At 45.1% G+C, this 17,393-nt stretch overlaps 2 protein-coding genes across 4 annotated transcripts in view; both read left to right on the top strand.

The window, feature by feature from the left end:
* osbpl10b (oxysterol binding protein-like 10b) overlaps nt 1–10,853 on the top strand; it is a 58,938-nt gene extending 48,085 nt beyond the window's left edge. For all 3 annotated transcript variants that reach the window (XM_020054938.3, XM_020054937.3, XM_020054936.3), the window contains 4 exons: nt 4,053–4,239; nt 4,544–4,726; nt 7,875–8,028; nt 8,377–10,853. In XM_020054938.3, the coding sequence (XP_019910497.3) occupies nt 4,053–4,239; nt 4,544–4,726; nt 7,875–8,028; nt 8,377–8,421 (569 nt within the window). In that variant the 3' untranslated portion in view covers nt 8,422–10,853. The remainder of the gene's footprint in view (nt 1–4,052; nt 4,240–4,543; nt 4,727–7,874; nt 8,029–8,376) is intronic.
* Nucleotides 10,854–10,936: 83 nt separating this feature from the next.
* LOC105023520 (zinc-binding protein A33) lies at nt 10,937–15,930 on the top strand. The gene has a single exon (XM_034286717.1). It carries the CDS (start codon nt 13,255–13,257, stop codon nt 14,779–14,781), a length of 1,527 nt encoding a protein of 508 aa, XP_034142608.1. The 5' UTR covers nt 10,937–13,254; the 3' UTR covers nt 14,782–15,930.
* The last annotated feature ends 1,463 nt before the right edge of the window (nt 15,931–17,393 follow it).

Here is a 17,393-nt window from a genome sequence, read left to right as displayed (position 1 = left end):
AGGTGTTGGGGGTAGGTGTGTAAAGATTTTAGGGGTAGGTGTGTAAAGGTGTTCGGGGAAAATGTGTAAAGGTGTTGGTGTAGGTGTGTAAAGGTGTTGGGGGTAGGTGTGTAAATGTGCTGGGGGTAGGTGTGTAAATGTGCTGGGGGTAGGTGTGTAAATGTGCTGGGGGTAGGTGTGTAAATGTGCTGGGGGTAGGTGTGTAAATGTGCTGGGGGTAGGTGTGTAAATGTGCTGGGGGTAGGTGTGTAAATGTGCTGGGGGTAGGTGTGTAAATGTGCTGGGGGTAGGTGTGTAAATGTGTTGGGGGTAGGTGTGTAGGCTTGTTTGTGTACAAAGAGCTGTGTAGGGGTGTGTCATGGTTGTCGTGTTTCATCTAATGCATCGTGGCAAAGATTTAACCGATAGCGATGATATAGGAAATACTTGAATAGTAAACAGATGAAATGTTGTCCCTAGTAGGCGATACCATATTCATTTCACATTCGCTGATATGACTGGGTTTCTTGGGAGAATTAACTGATGTAAACATGTACCCACCTAATCTTGGTAAGCCAAGAACTGAAGGATTGTGTAATCCATCGTCTGCTTTCTTAAGAGATTAGATATTCTAAAATGAGGAGTCCACCATCTTATCTTTGCAATGCTCCCAAACATTTTAAAATTTGATAGAGAACTGGGGCCGTATTCACAAAACATTTTATCTTACCACAGGAGCACTAAAAGTTCCTAGCTGAGAGTTTCCTCTTAAAACCTATTCACAAAGCTGCTAAGACCAACTTTTACTAAGGAATGGGGAGAAGCCTTAAGCTAAGAGAAAGGGCGGGGTTGACCCTGTTGCACATTCATGCAATAAAATGCTAATTAATTACTTAAAAATCATACAATGTGATTTTCTGGATTTTTGTTTTAGATTCCGTCACTCACAGTTGAAGTGTACCTATGATAAAAAATTACAGACCTCTACATGCTTTGTAAGTGGGAAAACCTGCAAAGTCGGCAGTGTATCAAATTCTTGTTCCCCCCACTGTACGTAGTTCATCTGCGCTGCATAGCTGAATTTTCCCTGTGGCCAAGTAGCGTAGATTTGTCACAGCTCTGTTTCTGTTTGTTGGTGAAGTGACTGCATCCCTGACAAGCTCTACTATGATCTTAATACCCTCATGATTAAGGCGATACCTTGTTAAAAGCTCAGTATCAATAAATGTTTTTAAAACGTTGACCTGATTATGAGGCGGATTGCCGGCAGCAGCCCTTTTAGGATTGTTTGGGATTTGGTCTTAGTGTCTTAGGAGTCCTCTTCACTACCCCTAACGTTTCACAGATTTACGAACTGGTTTTAGCCGTAAAACGCTTTGTGAAATACTCTGAGATAAAAATGTAGGAGTCCTAAAGTTAGGATTGACACAGACATTTTCTTTAAGAGTTACTCCCAAATAAGCAAGTTAGGAGCTACTTTTAGACTTGAAAAAACAACATGAATTCTGTTACTGTCTATGTACCCATGCCCCGAAGAGAAACTGAGAAAAATGACAAAATGGAATGGAAAATAAATAAAACCGGAGGCCTTGTGGTAGTTCAAGCATCTGTGAGCTCAGTCATGGTTGTAAGCTGGGGAATGCTTTCCCCTCTGTGTTTGTGTACCAGTGAGCAGTGTGATAAGAAGCGGGACTGCTTGGGAGGTGAGTTTTGGAAGAAATACACGTTTCAACCTTCAACTGTTTCCGCACCTCCTTTTTAGATGAGGCAGGGCCACCAAAGTAGGAGAAGTGTTTATTTATTTTAATCCTTCTCCTCCTGATCCACATTCTCATCTCCCCTCTTACCTCCTTTATCCACCCTCTCCTCCCCCTCACCTCCCTCTCTCCTCATCCACCCTCTCCCTCATCCACCCTCTCTCCTCATCCACCCTCTCCCTCATCCACCCTCTCTCCCTCATCCACCCTCTCTCCTCATCCACCCTCTCTCCTCATCCACCCTCTCTCCTCATCCACCCTCTCCCTCATCCACCCTCTCTCCTCATCCACCCTCTCTCCTCATCCACCCTCTCCCTCATCCACCCTCTCTCCTCATCCACCCTCTCTCCTCATCCACCCTCTCTCCTCATCCACCCTCTCTCCTTATCCACCCTCTCTCCTCCCCCAACCTCCCTCTCCTGTCTGGGGAAACAGATGTGAAACATGGGCCTGTGCCAGCAGAGGATTTACCCAGGACAGCTTTCTCTCATGTAAAGTACTAAGAGAGGGCAGACAGCCATCCAGGGCCGGGACATGAGGACAACACTGACAGAAAAGAGGAGAGGGCCAGGCTTAAAGGCTATAAGGGATGAGAGAAGCAGAGCCCAGAGAGTATTGACACTGAAATGCCCAGAGAAGGCCAAAACTGACAGGCCTAGAGAAGGCCAAAACTGACAGGCCTAGAGAAGGCCAAAACTGACAGGCCTAAAGAAGGCCAAAACTGACAGGCCTAAAGAAGGCCAAAACTGACAGGCCTAAAGAAGGCCAAAACTGACAGGCCTAGAAAAGGCCAAAACTGACAGGCCTAGAAAAGGCCAAAACTGACAGGCCTAAAGAAGGCCAAAACTGACAGGCCTAAAGAAGTCCAAGACTGACAGGCCGATTGAAGGCCAAAACTGACAGGCCAAGAGAAGGTCAACATTGTGAAGCCCAGAGAAATCCAAGACTGTCAGGTCTAGATAAGGCCAGAACTGAGCGGCCCAGAGAAGGCCCACATTGACCGGCCCAGAGAAGGCCCACATTGACAGGCCTAGAGAAGGACAAAATTGACAGGCCTAGAGAAGGGTCAGCCTTGTGTATGTTAGCCAGACGAGAGAAGTACAGAGGAGCTAAAAGGAGGTGAGGCCAGACTAACACTATACTGCATTCTTACCATGTTGGATTGATAGCAGAAATGTGTCAGAACAGATTAGAATCTTCACAAGTTCGGAGCTAGGACAAAATGCATGATACTGTGTGTAGCTCTAGCTAATGTTACCCAACTTTTGTAATTGCATGCCCATAATGGGAAAACAGACGTACGAGGCAACATCATAACAAACGGACTTCTTCACAAAACTATTGCCATTTCAGTAATGTTTCACATCCGTGTCTACCGTGTCGGATAGATCATCCCTGAGTTTCCAGCTGGACGGGCGTTCACGCGCGTTTACCCCCGGGAGCCAGGTTGCAATTCTGTTTCCGACACTGGGTTAGCGCAGGTCGGAACGGGATGAGTGGGACGCCTCACACGGAGGATGTTACCGGACTGAGAGACGACAGGCCCGGGCCAGAACAAAATGTACAACACTACAGAGTTGAGCCGCTTGTCCACCCCCACGTAGACCTACAACATAACAGCACAGCCCCAAATTCCTCAAGGATCCCACCCACTTCCTCACACAGACGCCACAGTCACTGCTATCCTAGTGCTGGAGTGTTGCCTGTTTCCCACTCTACAGGGGGGTGACGTTGAACGGGAGAAATTATCACGCAGTTTAGTCAAATGTAATCAGAACCGGAGAGGTTTGGATAGCCTCATCACACTAACTATTATTCGGTTTTGAACAGGTTTCACAGGCGAGCATTAAAATACATCTGTTTCGAATCGGAATGACCCAGTCGTTAATAATAAACAGAATGTCAGCTGAGGACAACTCATTTATGCCACAGCAGTCACACTGTGTTCTCTGCCTGTCTGTGTGTCTGCCCGTCTGCCCGTCTGTCTGTCTGCCTGTCTGTGTGTCTGCCCGTCTGTGTGTCTGCCCGTCTGTCTGTCTGCCCGTCTGTCTGTCTGCCCGCCTGTCTGTCTGCCCGCCTGTCTGCCTGTCTGTCAGGCCTTAATGTAGAGCCAATCCACATCTCCCTGTGTCCTCCCCCAGACAACCACTTCCCATCTGTGAGGTCTTTGAAACCTTGAATGATGAAATCAAATTTGTGAAAATAAAACTCTGATTGTTTTGTATATATGTTTTATCCCTCGTGCTCTCGCCCTTTACTTTCCACCGCCTCTCCCACCTCCTCACCCTCTTTCCCTTCCCTGCCCCCCCATCCCAGGTGTACTTCACCTGCTGGAGCACGATGAGGACTACGTGTTCACACTACCATGTGCCTACGCCCGCTCCATCCTCACTGTACCCTGGGTGGAGCTGGGAGGGAAAGTGTCCATCAGCTGTGCCAAGAGTGGTTACTCCGCCACCATCACCTTCCACACGAAACCCTTCTACGGGGGGAAAATACACAGGTGTGTGAAAGAGAAGAAAGAGAGAGAGAGAGAGAGCGAGAGAAAGACCAAAAGTGAGTGTGTGTGAATATGAGCATATGTGGTATAAATGTGTGCGTGTGCGAACGTGTGTCTGTGTGCGTTGTGTGTGTTCGCAGGATTTGGACCTCATCACAACATACACACATTTTAGAACCCTTTATATCACTCCCTGTTAGTGTCAATGATCGTGTGTGTGTGTGTGCACGTGTGTGTGCACGTGTGTGTGTGTGAGCCAATGCTGAGCTACGTTCTGCCCGAGGTCACTGTTATTGGTCCGTGACAGAGTGACAGCGGAGGTGAAGCACAACCAGACAGGCACCATCGTGTGTAAGGCCCAAGGGGAGTGGAACGGCATCCTGGAGTTCACCTACAGCAGCGGGGAGACCAAGGTGATCGACACCTCCAAGCTTCCTGTCTTCAGGAAGAAGATACGGCCCGTGGAAAAGCAAGGGCCCAACGAGTCACGGTGAGTGTGTTTGTGTGTGTGTGTGTGTGTGTGTGTGGGTGTTGGGGGCGCATGTTGGAATACAGGGTTTGAATTGGGATAAATATGGTGGTTTGAATCCTGAATTCTGATTGGCTGACAACTGTGGTATATGAGAACGTATACCACAGGTACGACGTCATGTGACCGGTTTATAGCAGCAGTAAGTAATCTCGGTGGTTTATATTGCCAATATGACAAGGCTGAGCAGCATTTTACGATGTGTTATGTCAAAGAACCACAACCCCTCAGCTCATGTATCATAACCCTGCAACTCTGTATATACCAGTACCCCTCAACTCCTCATATACCACAACCCCTTCACTCCTCATATACCACTACCCATCATCTCCTCATGTACCACAACCCCTCAACTCCTCATGTACCACAACCCCTCAACTCCTCATGTACCACAACCCCTCAACTCCTCATGTACCACAACCCCTCAACTCCTCATGTACCACAACCGCTCAACTCCTCACGTACCACAACCGCTCAACTCCTCACGTACCACAACCCCTCAACTCCTCATGTACCACAACCCCTCAACTCCTCATGTACCACAACCCCTCAAATACCACAACCCCTCAAATACCACAACCCCTCAAATACCACAACCACTTGACTGCTTATATACTGTAAAGCCTGATGGCCACAACATTTCATGTCTCCCATCCTGACCATAGTAACATGAGGCCTGGTGGGGGCGAGCGTATTACAGTTCATTATGAAGTGTGCTGTACATTCCATTAGACCCAAACACACCTGAAGCCTTCTCCCTGCGTCCCAACCTCACAAAATGTGTCGCAGTCTCCCAGCATGCAGATCTTTTACACAGGGGTGTGTTGTGAGTGCAAAATGTGGCTGTTAAAAGGAAACCTAGTAGTCACAGAATTACCACAAACAACGAAAAGATCTCCTACCCACACAGGGATCGAACCTGCAACTCCAGCGTTCCAAGCACCATGCTCCACTGGCACTTGAATGAAGATGCCCGTTCTGTACATTTTATTTCTACGGTAAGCGCATTATGCAGTGGTAGGATGATACACTGGTGCTACACCGTGCAGATCTTATTTCAGGCGGTAATTTGCTCTGAGGAAATAAACCTGTGATATACCCGGGCTGAATCCAGCTGAAGCTGAAGCTGTGGTGGCTGGTGTGTTAATCTCCTCTAAGAGGCTTGTCTCTGGATCAGAAAGTAGAAAAAACAAGCAGAACGTTAAGCAGCAGTCGTCACATAGCCACCTCTGGGCTTGGGTACTGGTCATGTGAATACGGTAACTATAGTAACCACACAACTACAGATGGAGAGAGAGAGGATTTGGAGGGACGGGGGGGGGGGTAAATGGAGGGAGAGGAGGTGGAGGGACGGGAGGTGCAAATGGAGGGAGAGGAGGTGGAGGGAAAGCTCTATGAAGACGCAGAGAGAGGATTTGCAGAGGTGGAGGGAGTGGTGGTGGAAAGATCTAGGAAGACGGACAGAGTTCAGTTCTTCAAAAGAGATTAGCCTGTTTATTAGTAACTGCTACAGCTGTGGATGGAGCTGCTTTACTTCATCACTGGTTGCTGTGTGTCTGTCGTCTTTGTCAGTGTGCAGTAAGGCCCAGTGGATTATGGTTATTGTAGTTTTAGCAATTACAACTTTTTCTCATGCTGAAGTTACGTTTTTGACTAGAAAAACTACAACACTCTAAAGCTTGTTGTCTCAGTTAGTTTGGGTAATGAAGTAAGACAGCACTTCAAACTAAGAAAGAAAATATGAATTAAGTGGAATTAGGCAAATTAAAATGTCAGTTCGATTAGTTATTTAAAGGGGCAATCTGGAGTTATTAAATGTTTTGTTTGAGCTAGAAATGATTTATGTGACTAATCTGACTCATAAATGCCAGTGAAACCACACGCCACAACACAATATGGACTCCAACACACATGATCTGAATGGTTATCGACGAAAGCATCTGTTAATTTTGCTGCTCCGTTTGGGCTTCCTATTGGTGGTCATTTCCTGGGAAATTCTGGGAGGTGCCCTCATATCGGTACATTACCAAAAACACGGTGGCCATTCTGAAACCCGACCAGACCCTCTTCATTCATGGATCTACCGGGTCCCATTTACTCCCATCTGGTTTCATCAAGAAAATATACATGAAAACCCAGTTTACAGTCAACCAGTCCCTGAGGATCTCCCCAAATGCACTGTGCTTTGGACAATCTGTGGTTTATTGCCTCATGAAATATTTTTTTAAAGCCAGACACAGGACGTAAGCAGAATATCATGCGTTCTTTGAGTTCGGATTTGACCTCTCATATTTGAAATATTACATCTAGTTAGGGAGGGATTACATTCTTTCTAAAGGAATGCCATGCATGGCTTGCTAGTTGGAGCGAAATGCGGTTCGCAGGTAGCTAATGTCGCTTCGCTGTCTGCACGTATGATGTTAACACATTCCACTGATTTGATTTGTTGACCCTTCGTAACGAAATAACTCTTTTTTTTGTTTTTAAACTGTAGCCGGCTTAGGACCGGCGCTCAGCGGGCCTGGCTACAACGAGGAAGCAAATACATAATATTGAGGATTGGTTGAGGAATCTGCATGGAGAGCTACAGTCTCCTAGATATCGTGGCGTCAGAACATTTCATCTGCAGATCAGCTAATCTAATTGGGGTGTTGTCTGGCCATGCAAAGTGCTGTGTCAATACACCATCTAAAACAGATAGGATCAGCGGTTAATTAAACCCATTCTCCAGAGCTCTCGGGGGATTTCTCCCACTGGCCTTGCTTCAGTTGAGACTCGGGAAAGGGAACAATAAAAAGAGAGAGCAAGACAGAATCTCGTGTTTGGTGTGTGAAGCGGTTTACCAGGCCATTGTCATCCCGAAGACGCACTGACGAACCAGAAACAGTTCCCCTTTCAGATAATCTTCTGTCAATTGATTTGAAAAACGGGTACGGCAGTACTAAGCTTGTCACAGTGTGGCACATTGAGAATATGGCCGTAACGCACCTCAGGTCAGGATTCAAATGGAAACAAAGGCAGAAGGGCAAGAATTAATGGTGAACAAAGCCTAAGACAGTAAACAGGGCGTGTCATGTGTGAGCGTTGATCGTGATGTTTTCGTGTGCAGGCATTTGTGGCAGCACGTCACCTCAGCTCTGAGGTCAGGAAACATTGACTCGGCCACGGAGCACAAGCATCACTTGGAGGAGCGCCAGAGAGCAGAAGGCCGACAAAGAGCGGCCTCCAACACGCCCTGGAAACCCAAGTACTTCATCAAGGAGGTGAGGAACCACGACCAAACCTGACATTATCCAGCATAGACTGCTACCTGTTGCCAGGCAATTTGAATCCCTGTTGTGAAGGCCAACCTAAAATTGAGGTTAACCTCAGACGAAATTACCTCAAAACTTTGAAGTTAACCTCAAACATGAATTACCTCAAAATTTGTCTTGTCTTCTAAGTTGATGGCTAGCACCGTCATAAAAAAAACATAGACCGCATGCGCCCTCTAGTGACCGACAGTTGAACTACCGGCTCAGCTGACTGTCCTCCCTGATTTCCTCTAACTATCTGTCTCCACGCTTCTGGAGCACTAAATGTTTTCATTTTCTGCCGGTGTCCTGTTTCAGGGAGAGGGCTGGGTGTACCACAACCCCCTGTGGAAGGCCCACTGACGAGGGGAGGGGCCTCGTGGGGGTGGGGCCACATGCCAGCTGCCAGTCAGAACACAGCGGCCTGCTGGTGGCCATGGCATCACACAGAGAGAGGACTGGCCCGTCAGCCTCAGGAGGAGAGTCGAGGAGGACAAAGGGTTTGTGTCCCAAATAGCATCCTATACCCTAATGAGTGCTCATCGTTTAAAAGGGTTCACTAGGTCATAAGTAGGGTTTCAGATTTCAGATTCACCCAAAGGACTGTGTTGGATGAGGAGCCTGTTTCTCAGTCACTGAATAAACACGGAAGGTGCCAAAGACTATCAGAGGGACTTTTATTAAAGTGGGATGTGCGGCTCACTGAGTGTTATAACAGAAGACGATCCAGGAAACCAGGTGGCCATTTTGGAGCCGGACCGGGTCGAACCAGGAAGACCCGTGGGGAGGGACAGATCACGAGCAACACATCACTGGCGGTCAAAGATAGAAGAACGGTTACCAAGCGTTTTTTATGTAGCGTAGATTCCCAGTACAGGTAGAATAGACATTCACAGACTATTACCTTTCTCACTGTTTCTTTTGTCGTTAAGGCAGCGCTGTACAATGTCGTCATATGCCACGGGATGGGCTTGCATTTCTGCTGGGCCGAATGACGGGAGATAGGTGTGTGATTTGCCAAGGACCTGAACATGGTGTGTCCGAACTCGAACAGGACATCTCTCAGCCCCTCTGCCGGGTGGCCGGTGTTCAGCGGTGTGAGGAAGAGCCATTGAAACGAAAAGACCGTGACAGTATAATTTCCCATTATTTAATTTTTCCCACATACACCACAGCGAACTATTCAACATTTTCATTTCATAGTTGTTTTTAATCGTCTTTATCAGTGAGTGTTGTGTTTTGTAATTGACTCGGGCATTGTGTAGAATGTACTCACGGTACAGGGAGGAACCGCTGTCTTCCGACATGTGGCGTGATTTAAAGCAGACACACATTGCTTGGGGCGGGGTCCTTTCAAAGCCACTTTCCCGCCGGCCCTTTCAGTGTTGTGGCGGTTAATAAACCGCGGCGTACAGCAGTCGACTGCCCCAGCCGATCAGCCCTTTTTATGTCCTACCCTTGAAGAGATCTTGGGGACAGCTCCACAACATAGTTCTGTTGTACGTTCTTTTTGTACGTTCAAATTTAGAAATGAAGTTATGTTTTTGTCATTTGCTGTGACCATTGACAGTGTACTGTAGTCTTGTCTACCAGCCGTCTCCTCGCGGGACTGAGCTGGGAGATAAGGGTAGCGTTTATCTAACCAAACAATTTATTTTTTTTATTACGTGTTGTGGTGGTGCTAACAACATGTCTCCAACCTAACTGTACAGGAGAGCTTCATCCCCTAGGACAACTCCACCAATGGTCGAGCAACCAACAAGTTGGTAGAACTGAACCATGTATCACCGGTCAAAGTCACTAGTGGTTTTGTGGTGACACGGGTCACCCTGAATGAGTGGCATTTTGTCTTGCCTTACTTCGACCATCAGCCACCCTCTGTTAGACAGTTGGTCGACCGCAGACACTGAATCCTTGAAACAACCCTCACCTAACCCTCACCTAACCCTTACCTAACCCTTACCTAACCCTTACCTAACCCTCACCTAACCCTATGTGGCATTTACACTTTGTAGACGTGAAGATGGAGAAAGAAGCGATTTAAAGTTTTACATTTCCTGCAGTACCCGTTGTCTAAACTGTGCTTGACTTGGACGGGAACTCACCGGAGACAAGCACCGAATGTTCGAAAGGCTTGAGCTCCTGTTTCCCTTATATTTATATTTAATCATTTAGCAGACGCTCTTCTCTAGAGATTTCTAGAATATCAGATTAAAAGTAATGTGGAGCTCCTGCACCCAAATAGATACGGCACCTAAATAGAAACGGGCACCTGTTCCTGTCCAGGTCAAGCACCAGTCAAGTCAAGCGCTAACCATGAGTATGTAACATGGGAGCGTGAGAATCAATTAGCCCTTTTCACAAACCAAACTGCTGGCCGGGATCATTTTCTTTCGCGGTCTGTTTCAGCAAGGGAATGTGGAACCAGGCCAGCCCAGTGCAGCTCGTTCGGCTTGGCCCAGTGGTGCATAAAGCTCCTAAATCCTTCGTCCTGACCTGTCGTCAGTAGAAGACCAATAATGTTTTTAAGTGTGAATGTTGTTGTGTGTGTGTTACGCGCACCAATGCAGTGTGCATCACCAGTCACTGAGCTTTGACCAAACACCGTTTGTGTACATCCTATTTACTTCTGGAGCCGTGCTCTACTAAGGGAATGAGGCGCTGTCGGGATGTCCACCTGTGTAGAACCTATGCAACACTTGATGTAGAAAGTAGTCTTAAGACATCTGGACAGCCAGAGGCTGGGGTTTCCAAATATATACAATGTATTTGTTTAAATAAAGATTTCATGATGATTACGGTCTTTGGGTGTCTGGTTTGGGATGGTGAATTTGATTGGGATTCACACTGAGAAAACATCTTAACTTAATTTCAGTTTCGCCAACCCAATTTGTTTTGAGTTAATTACAGTTTGTGCACTGATTTAATGATAGCTAGGAGGGACATTGCAGACCCGAGAAAACAACAATGTTTTTTTCTTAGGAAAATAATAGTTTCATCATGGAGACTTGCTGAAGAATATTTCTAACTGATAGAGAAGTGCTGCCCCCTGGTGGATAGAGAAGTGCTGCCCCCTGGTGGATAGAGAAGTGCTGCCCCCTACACACATTCACAATATTTCCTTAGAAGACAAAGTGATCACAAAATGATCTGACACTACTTTTTTACAAAAGTAACCCTTCTCCCTTCCCCCCAAAATTGTTCACAATGGGTTTTCCAAACATCTGTGTGGAGCTATCCACCAAGATTGATCAAAACACAAGAGGATCCCAAAATCCCTGTTGATTCTGGACAATTTTGCTAGAATATAATTTTTATATAATATGAGAAAAAAAAGATATCTGCAGTAACAGTGGAATAATGTTATTTCTCTACACATACTAACAAGAAAATATTTTGGGTGAATACAAAAGCAAATCCTGAACTGCACAATTTCCATTTGCCCTGAGAAGACACATCCAGCCTCTTTACTATCAAGACAGCCAATCATCTATTCTCAAACAAGGGATAGCAGGAAAGGTGAAGCCAAATAGCTCTGTCAGTGAATTACAGCTTTTCTAAGCTGGGTAACTACAAGTAGATACAAATTAAATAAAACATTTAAATCTTAATTCCAGTTGGTTGTTAAAGTGCTGTCTTTCACAATAAACTGAGCGGAGTATGTTTCTTCCTGAATTACAACACCAGCACAAATCTCTCCCTGCCCTAACACACCTGATTCAAATGATCAGCTCATTATCAATAGACAATGCTGTTGAAATTTCAACACAAGCGTTGTGTATGAAGGATAAAAAAAACTGACAAGCTATCATGACAACTTGAGGGGTTAAACTTTCAGAGAAAACTTTGGTTAGAATAGACATCAATGTAGAGAAGCCCCTGAAATAACTAAAATAATCCACCAGTGTCACCCAGGAGAGAAAAGAGCACAAAAAACTGCTCCATCAAAAGTACATCAGAGCAAATATGTGCATACAGACCAATTGACAATCTTACAATCTAAGGCTATGGCACTTTTAACATCGTTCAGGTTATTCTAAAACAAATGGCTTAAGATCACTGATAACATATAAAACCTTTCTGACGTCTATGCCCAGGTAAGTAAATAGCAGCCTGTGGGTCAACTGTAACTGCAAATCGCGAACATATTTGTCTCTCACGAAGTAGGGTGATATCGTTTAAAACATCCAAATCTTGGAAAACCTGATTATTTACTAAATGGTTCTCACAGAACCATTTAGTAAAGCCAACAGGGTTGTCTATATCAGTGCTTCACAAACCTGCTCCTGGAGGCTCGCCCTGCATGTTGTAGGTCTCTCCCTGCTCTATCACACCTGATGTACCTCATCAAGGACGTGATAATGAACTGATCATTTGAATCAGGTGTGTTGGGACAGGGAGAGACCTACAACATGCAGGATGGGGTGCCTCCAGGAGCAGGGTTTAGGAAACACTGAGCTACATCATGCTGAATCAGCATGTGATTAATTAATTTATGGGCACATAATGTAGCGCACTGTTACAGCCTAGCTGTTTACTCACCAGACAAAGTAAAAAATGGGTCAGTAGTGGAATGCTTTGTACAAGGCTTGATTCATCTTAGGCATGTACATCTTAAAGGTGTGGATAAAGGCAGAGCCTGCTGCCTATTCAGCATCAAAACCAGCAGAACGTCTTGCATTCCACACATTCTCTCATTGCACGTTTGTCTGTCGGTGTCTCTAACAGCTGTGATTAATGGATATTAAGCCACCGTTTTCCTGAGGAATAATTAGCCACTGTTAATTAAAACATGTACTTTCACTCACCTCCCAGGTATAAAGAGATGTTGAGCTTCGGAATTCATTGGTTTTCTAATCTCTGATTGGCTGATCAGATTTGTTAGTGTCAACTAAAGCATGACTTACAGGTCTAACCTGGTTCACTGAAAACTCCTCCCCTGCCTCACCTGCATTGTGCAAACCGGGATGCAGTACATTATGATAACATTGATCTCTCTGGCGTTCAGCTCTGTTGGATCAGATTTCGGGTCACAAGGAGAGTGACTGGAAAATAAATCTTGACACGCAGCTTGACTTTGGTGTGCCAATTTGTTTGATTTGAGTGTTTGCTTTCTTCTTGAAAAGTGGACATTTGTTCGGTGTGAACTTTTATTTTGAAGCAGTTACAGCGCAGGGAGCAGCACTGTGCGAAAACATGGCATTCAGATCGACTGCACCTGACCGGGACCTCTGCTGTCCAATCTGCCATGACATCTTTATTACTCCTGTTGTCCTGAGATGTAGCCACAACTTCTGCAAAGCCTGCCTGGAGCCAGTCTGGAAACTCAATCAATCCCAGGAGTGTCCCCTTTGCCGGAGAAGATCCATGAACGACCCGCCTATTAACGTGCCTCTGAAGATCCGATGTGAGAACTTCTTACAGGAGAGAGATCAGAGAGCTTCAGTGAGTTCTGGGGTACAGGGGAGGAGTCAGAGAACGTCAGCAGCGTCTGGGGAACAGGAGGAAGGTCAGAGTTCGACTGGGTCTGAGGTAGAGCAGGGCAGTCAGAAAGCCGTTGCAGTACCTGTGGTGCTCTGTGATCTGCATGCTGAGAAACTCAAACTCTTCTGTCTGGATGACAAACAGCCCATTTGTGTGGTGTGTCGAGATTCCAAGAAGCATAGAACTCATATCTGTGTCCCCGTAGATGAGGCTGTGCAGGATTATAAGGAGGAACTCCAGACTCTCCTGGTGCCCTTACAGGAGAAGCTGAAGCTCTATAATGAAGTTAAGCTAACTTGTGATAAAACAGTAGGGCACATTAAGAACCAGGCCCAGAACACAGAAAAACGGATTAACCAAGAGTTTGAGATATTTCGCGCATTTCTACGAGATGAAGAGGCAGCCAGGATAGCCGCACTTAGGACGGAAGAGGAGCACAAGACTCAGACAATGAACAACAAGATCGAAGAGATGAACAGAGACATATCATTAATTTCAGACTTGATCAGAGCCACAGAGAAGGAGCTGAAAGCAGAAGACCTGCCGTTCCTCCAGAACTTTGAGGACATTAAGGAGAGATCCCAGTGCTCTCTGCCGGATCCACAGCTGGTCTCAGGATCTCTGATAGACGTGGCCGAACACCTGGGCAACCTGCAGTTCCGGGTCTGGGAGAAGATGCGGGGGATCTTCAAATACACCCCTGTGATTCTGGACCCCAACACAGCCCACTGGGGACTCTGTCTGACTGACGATCTGACTGGTGTGAGAAGGACAAGCACGTTGCAGCCGATCCCTGACAACCCCGAGAGATGTATGAAATATGTAGACGTCCTGGGCTCTGAGGGCTTCAGCGCCGGAGTCCACAGTTGGGCCGTGGAGGTGGGAAACCACCCCAATTGGTTTCTGGGCGTGGCGAAAGAGTCAATTAACAGGAGGGGGGAGCTGGGTGTGTCGCCGAAGGACGGAGTCTGGTGTTTGATGCTGCAGAGCGGCCGGTATCGTGCCGGGGGCGTTGACGACATCACTCTGAAGAGGAGACCCCAGAGGATCCGAGTGCAGCTGGACTACGACAACGGGGAGGTGTCCTTCTACGACTCAAAAGACCTGACACTCATCCACACGCACAGAGACACGTTCACCGAGAGAATGTTCCCATACTTTCATATTGGAAAGGCTGGCGATGCCAATGTCCCAGCTATAAAGATCTGCCAATCAGTATTGTCTCTGAATTTGATGTAATCCAAGTGAGGTATGTACTGCTTGTATCTGCGTGTTTGAAACAGGTCTGTGTGTTCCTGTAAGGGAAAGATAGTAAAACATGACAAATCAGCAATAGGGGTAAGTTTTACAGCTAAACAGTTGGGCATAGTGATGAAATTGCAAATTGGTTTTAGGTTCAGAAATGACAGATTATAAATATAGCTACAAGCAGCGATTCATGGCTTCCAGCCTATGCAGCAGTAAGCAGTGAAACAGGAAAGCTGGAAAAAATAAAACAATGCACCCTACACAGGACAGTACAGTGCAACTGATTGACGATGTGCCACAGGGTTCCTCGTTTTCTGCTCCTGGAGAAAACAGGTTCATGTGATGGAGATCAAGTATATGATTTTCTATGAAGTACTCATGTATTTCTTCCCTTTCAGTAGAGAAGCATAGATGATCAAACAATGTCTGTTTGTGAGGTCAACTGAGGCCCAAAGGCAAAACTGTTCTCCATGAGAAATGGGACCATGAAAAGTTTCAACATTCTGGGAACCTTTTGAAGTAAGAAAATAATTTGCCCCTCTGAATAGGATAGTAAATTTTCACATTTTCAATTTTTAGAGCACCACTATCTGACCAATTGAGGTGGCATGCGATATCTTCAGGTGGGTTGTTGAACAATGACCAAAATGTATACTGTATAATTGATGGGAATGCCATTTCCCTATTTTTCAACCAATCAACTTTTCCTTCTAAATGTAATTAGAGGATGGTATAAAGTATACACATACCAACTCACAAGTCAATCAGACCCTGCGGTTCAAGAGAAGATTTTTTAAGGGTTTTCACAAAATGGGATCTTAATGAGAAGATTCAACATTCTGGGTGACATGGGATGGTGGGGGTGTGTTCAAGTGTCTCAACGGGCTATTGCTAGGCAAGCATTCGCCAGATCCATCCCATTAGTTTATTTATTTCAATTAACCACCATACCAACACGCGTACACATTTTGGTGAGTTTTCATCAAACAGAACAATCATTAAAGGCATTTGAAATGGAGAATAATAATAATAAAAACCTGCTGCTTCGCTGCCTGGAACAGTAATTAGTGTTAGTGGTTTAGGGTTAGAGGTTTAGTGTTAGTGGTTTAGTGTTAGTGGTTTAGGGTTAGTGGTTTAGGGTTAGTGGTTTAGTGTTAGTGGTTTAGTGTTAGAGGTTTAGGGTTAGTGGTTTAGGGTTAGTGGTTTAGGGTTAGTGGTTTAGGGTTAGTGGTTTAGGGTTAGTGGTTTAGTGTTATTGGTTTAGGGTTAGTGGTTTAGTGTTAGTGGTTTAGTGTTAGTGGTTTAGGGTTAGAGGTTTAGGGTTAGTGGTTTAGGGTTAGTGGTTTAGGGTTAGTGGTTTAGGGTTAGTGGTTTAGTGTTAGTGGTTTAGTGTTAGTGGTTTAGTGTTATTGGTTTAGGGTTAGAGGTTTAGGGTTAGAGGTTTAGTGTTAGTGGTTTAGTGTTAGTGGTTTAGTGTTAGTGGTCAGGGCTAAGTGAAGTTTAGACATGAAGATCAGGTTATTAGAGTCAGGTGGCGGATTCGAGGCAGGACACAGGTGCAGGGTGAACGGAGGAATTCAATAAAAGAGCTACAATGGAACAAAAATGAAAACCACTAACAAAGGAATGAAATCCAAGCAACGATCGACACATGAGGGAAGACATTATTTAAATAGGGATAGTGATTAGGAACACAGGTGAGGGTAATGGTGACAAAACAGGTGTCCGTGCTCCAAATGAGGTCAAGAGGTTGTTGGGTCCCACTGCCAGGACTTGACAATTGCGACTTGGGTTAGGATGATAGTCTAGCGCTGGGGTTCTCAACTCTTACCCCACGAGGTCCAGAGCCGGCTGTTTTTCTGTTCTACCTCATCATTATTTGTGCCCACCTGGTGTCCCAAGTCTTAATAAGTCCCTGATTTGAGGGTTGCAATGACAAAACAAAGTGGAACTGGCTTTGAGGTCCAGAGTTTGTGACTTAATTGTTTCTAATATTCAACAATGCATGTTTAATCTTTTTTTTTTTTTTTTTTACAAGAGTGGTGGAATGTATTGGGAAAGTGTTTGTAATGCAATTTATTTCTAATACATATCAAAGTATGAAATATTATGTGTACATTTGTAATGTCCCAGGTAGCTCAGTTGGTTGTGGGTTTAAGATTGGAATTGTATGCAATACTGTAAAATAGTCTGGTTAACGGCGTAAGCTAAATGATTAAAATGCAAAATAAATACTGTATATTTTGATGACAGGCAGTTGAGTATATATTCCAAAATACTTTTATTGAATACAAGAGCATATGCGTATATATTTTTCATTATTATAATTATTTCTACTTAAATGAACACTTCCAGTCCTCATTAAAGGCCATTGCTTTATGTGAAGAAAAAACTTAACTGCATTAGTGAAAAGATTGCCCTCTTGCAAGTTGGATTAGAAGAGAAAAAGGTAAAAAAAAAAACTTATAATCTATGACTTTTGAATTAAATGTGTTGATGACTGTGTGACCTGAATGAGTTATACTGTATCTGTTATCATGCTGTGTTAACAAGATATGATTTAATGTCTGTGTACAGTAACATTTTAAATAGACTTGTCTGTA

Source organism: Esox lucius, chromosome 16 (genome assembly GCF_011004845.1).
Source record: "Esox lucius isolate fEsoLuc1 chromosome 16, fEsoLuc1.pri, whole genome shotgun sequence".
NCBI lineage: Eukaryota > Metazoa > Chordata > Actinopteri > Esociformes > Esocidae > Esox > Esox lucius.
The sequence above is the reverse complement of the archived record's forward strand: the minus strand, read 5'-3'. Positions and strand labels throughout refer to the sequence as shown.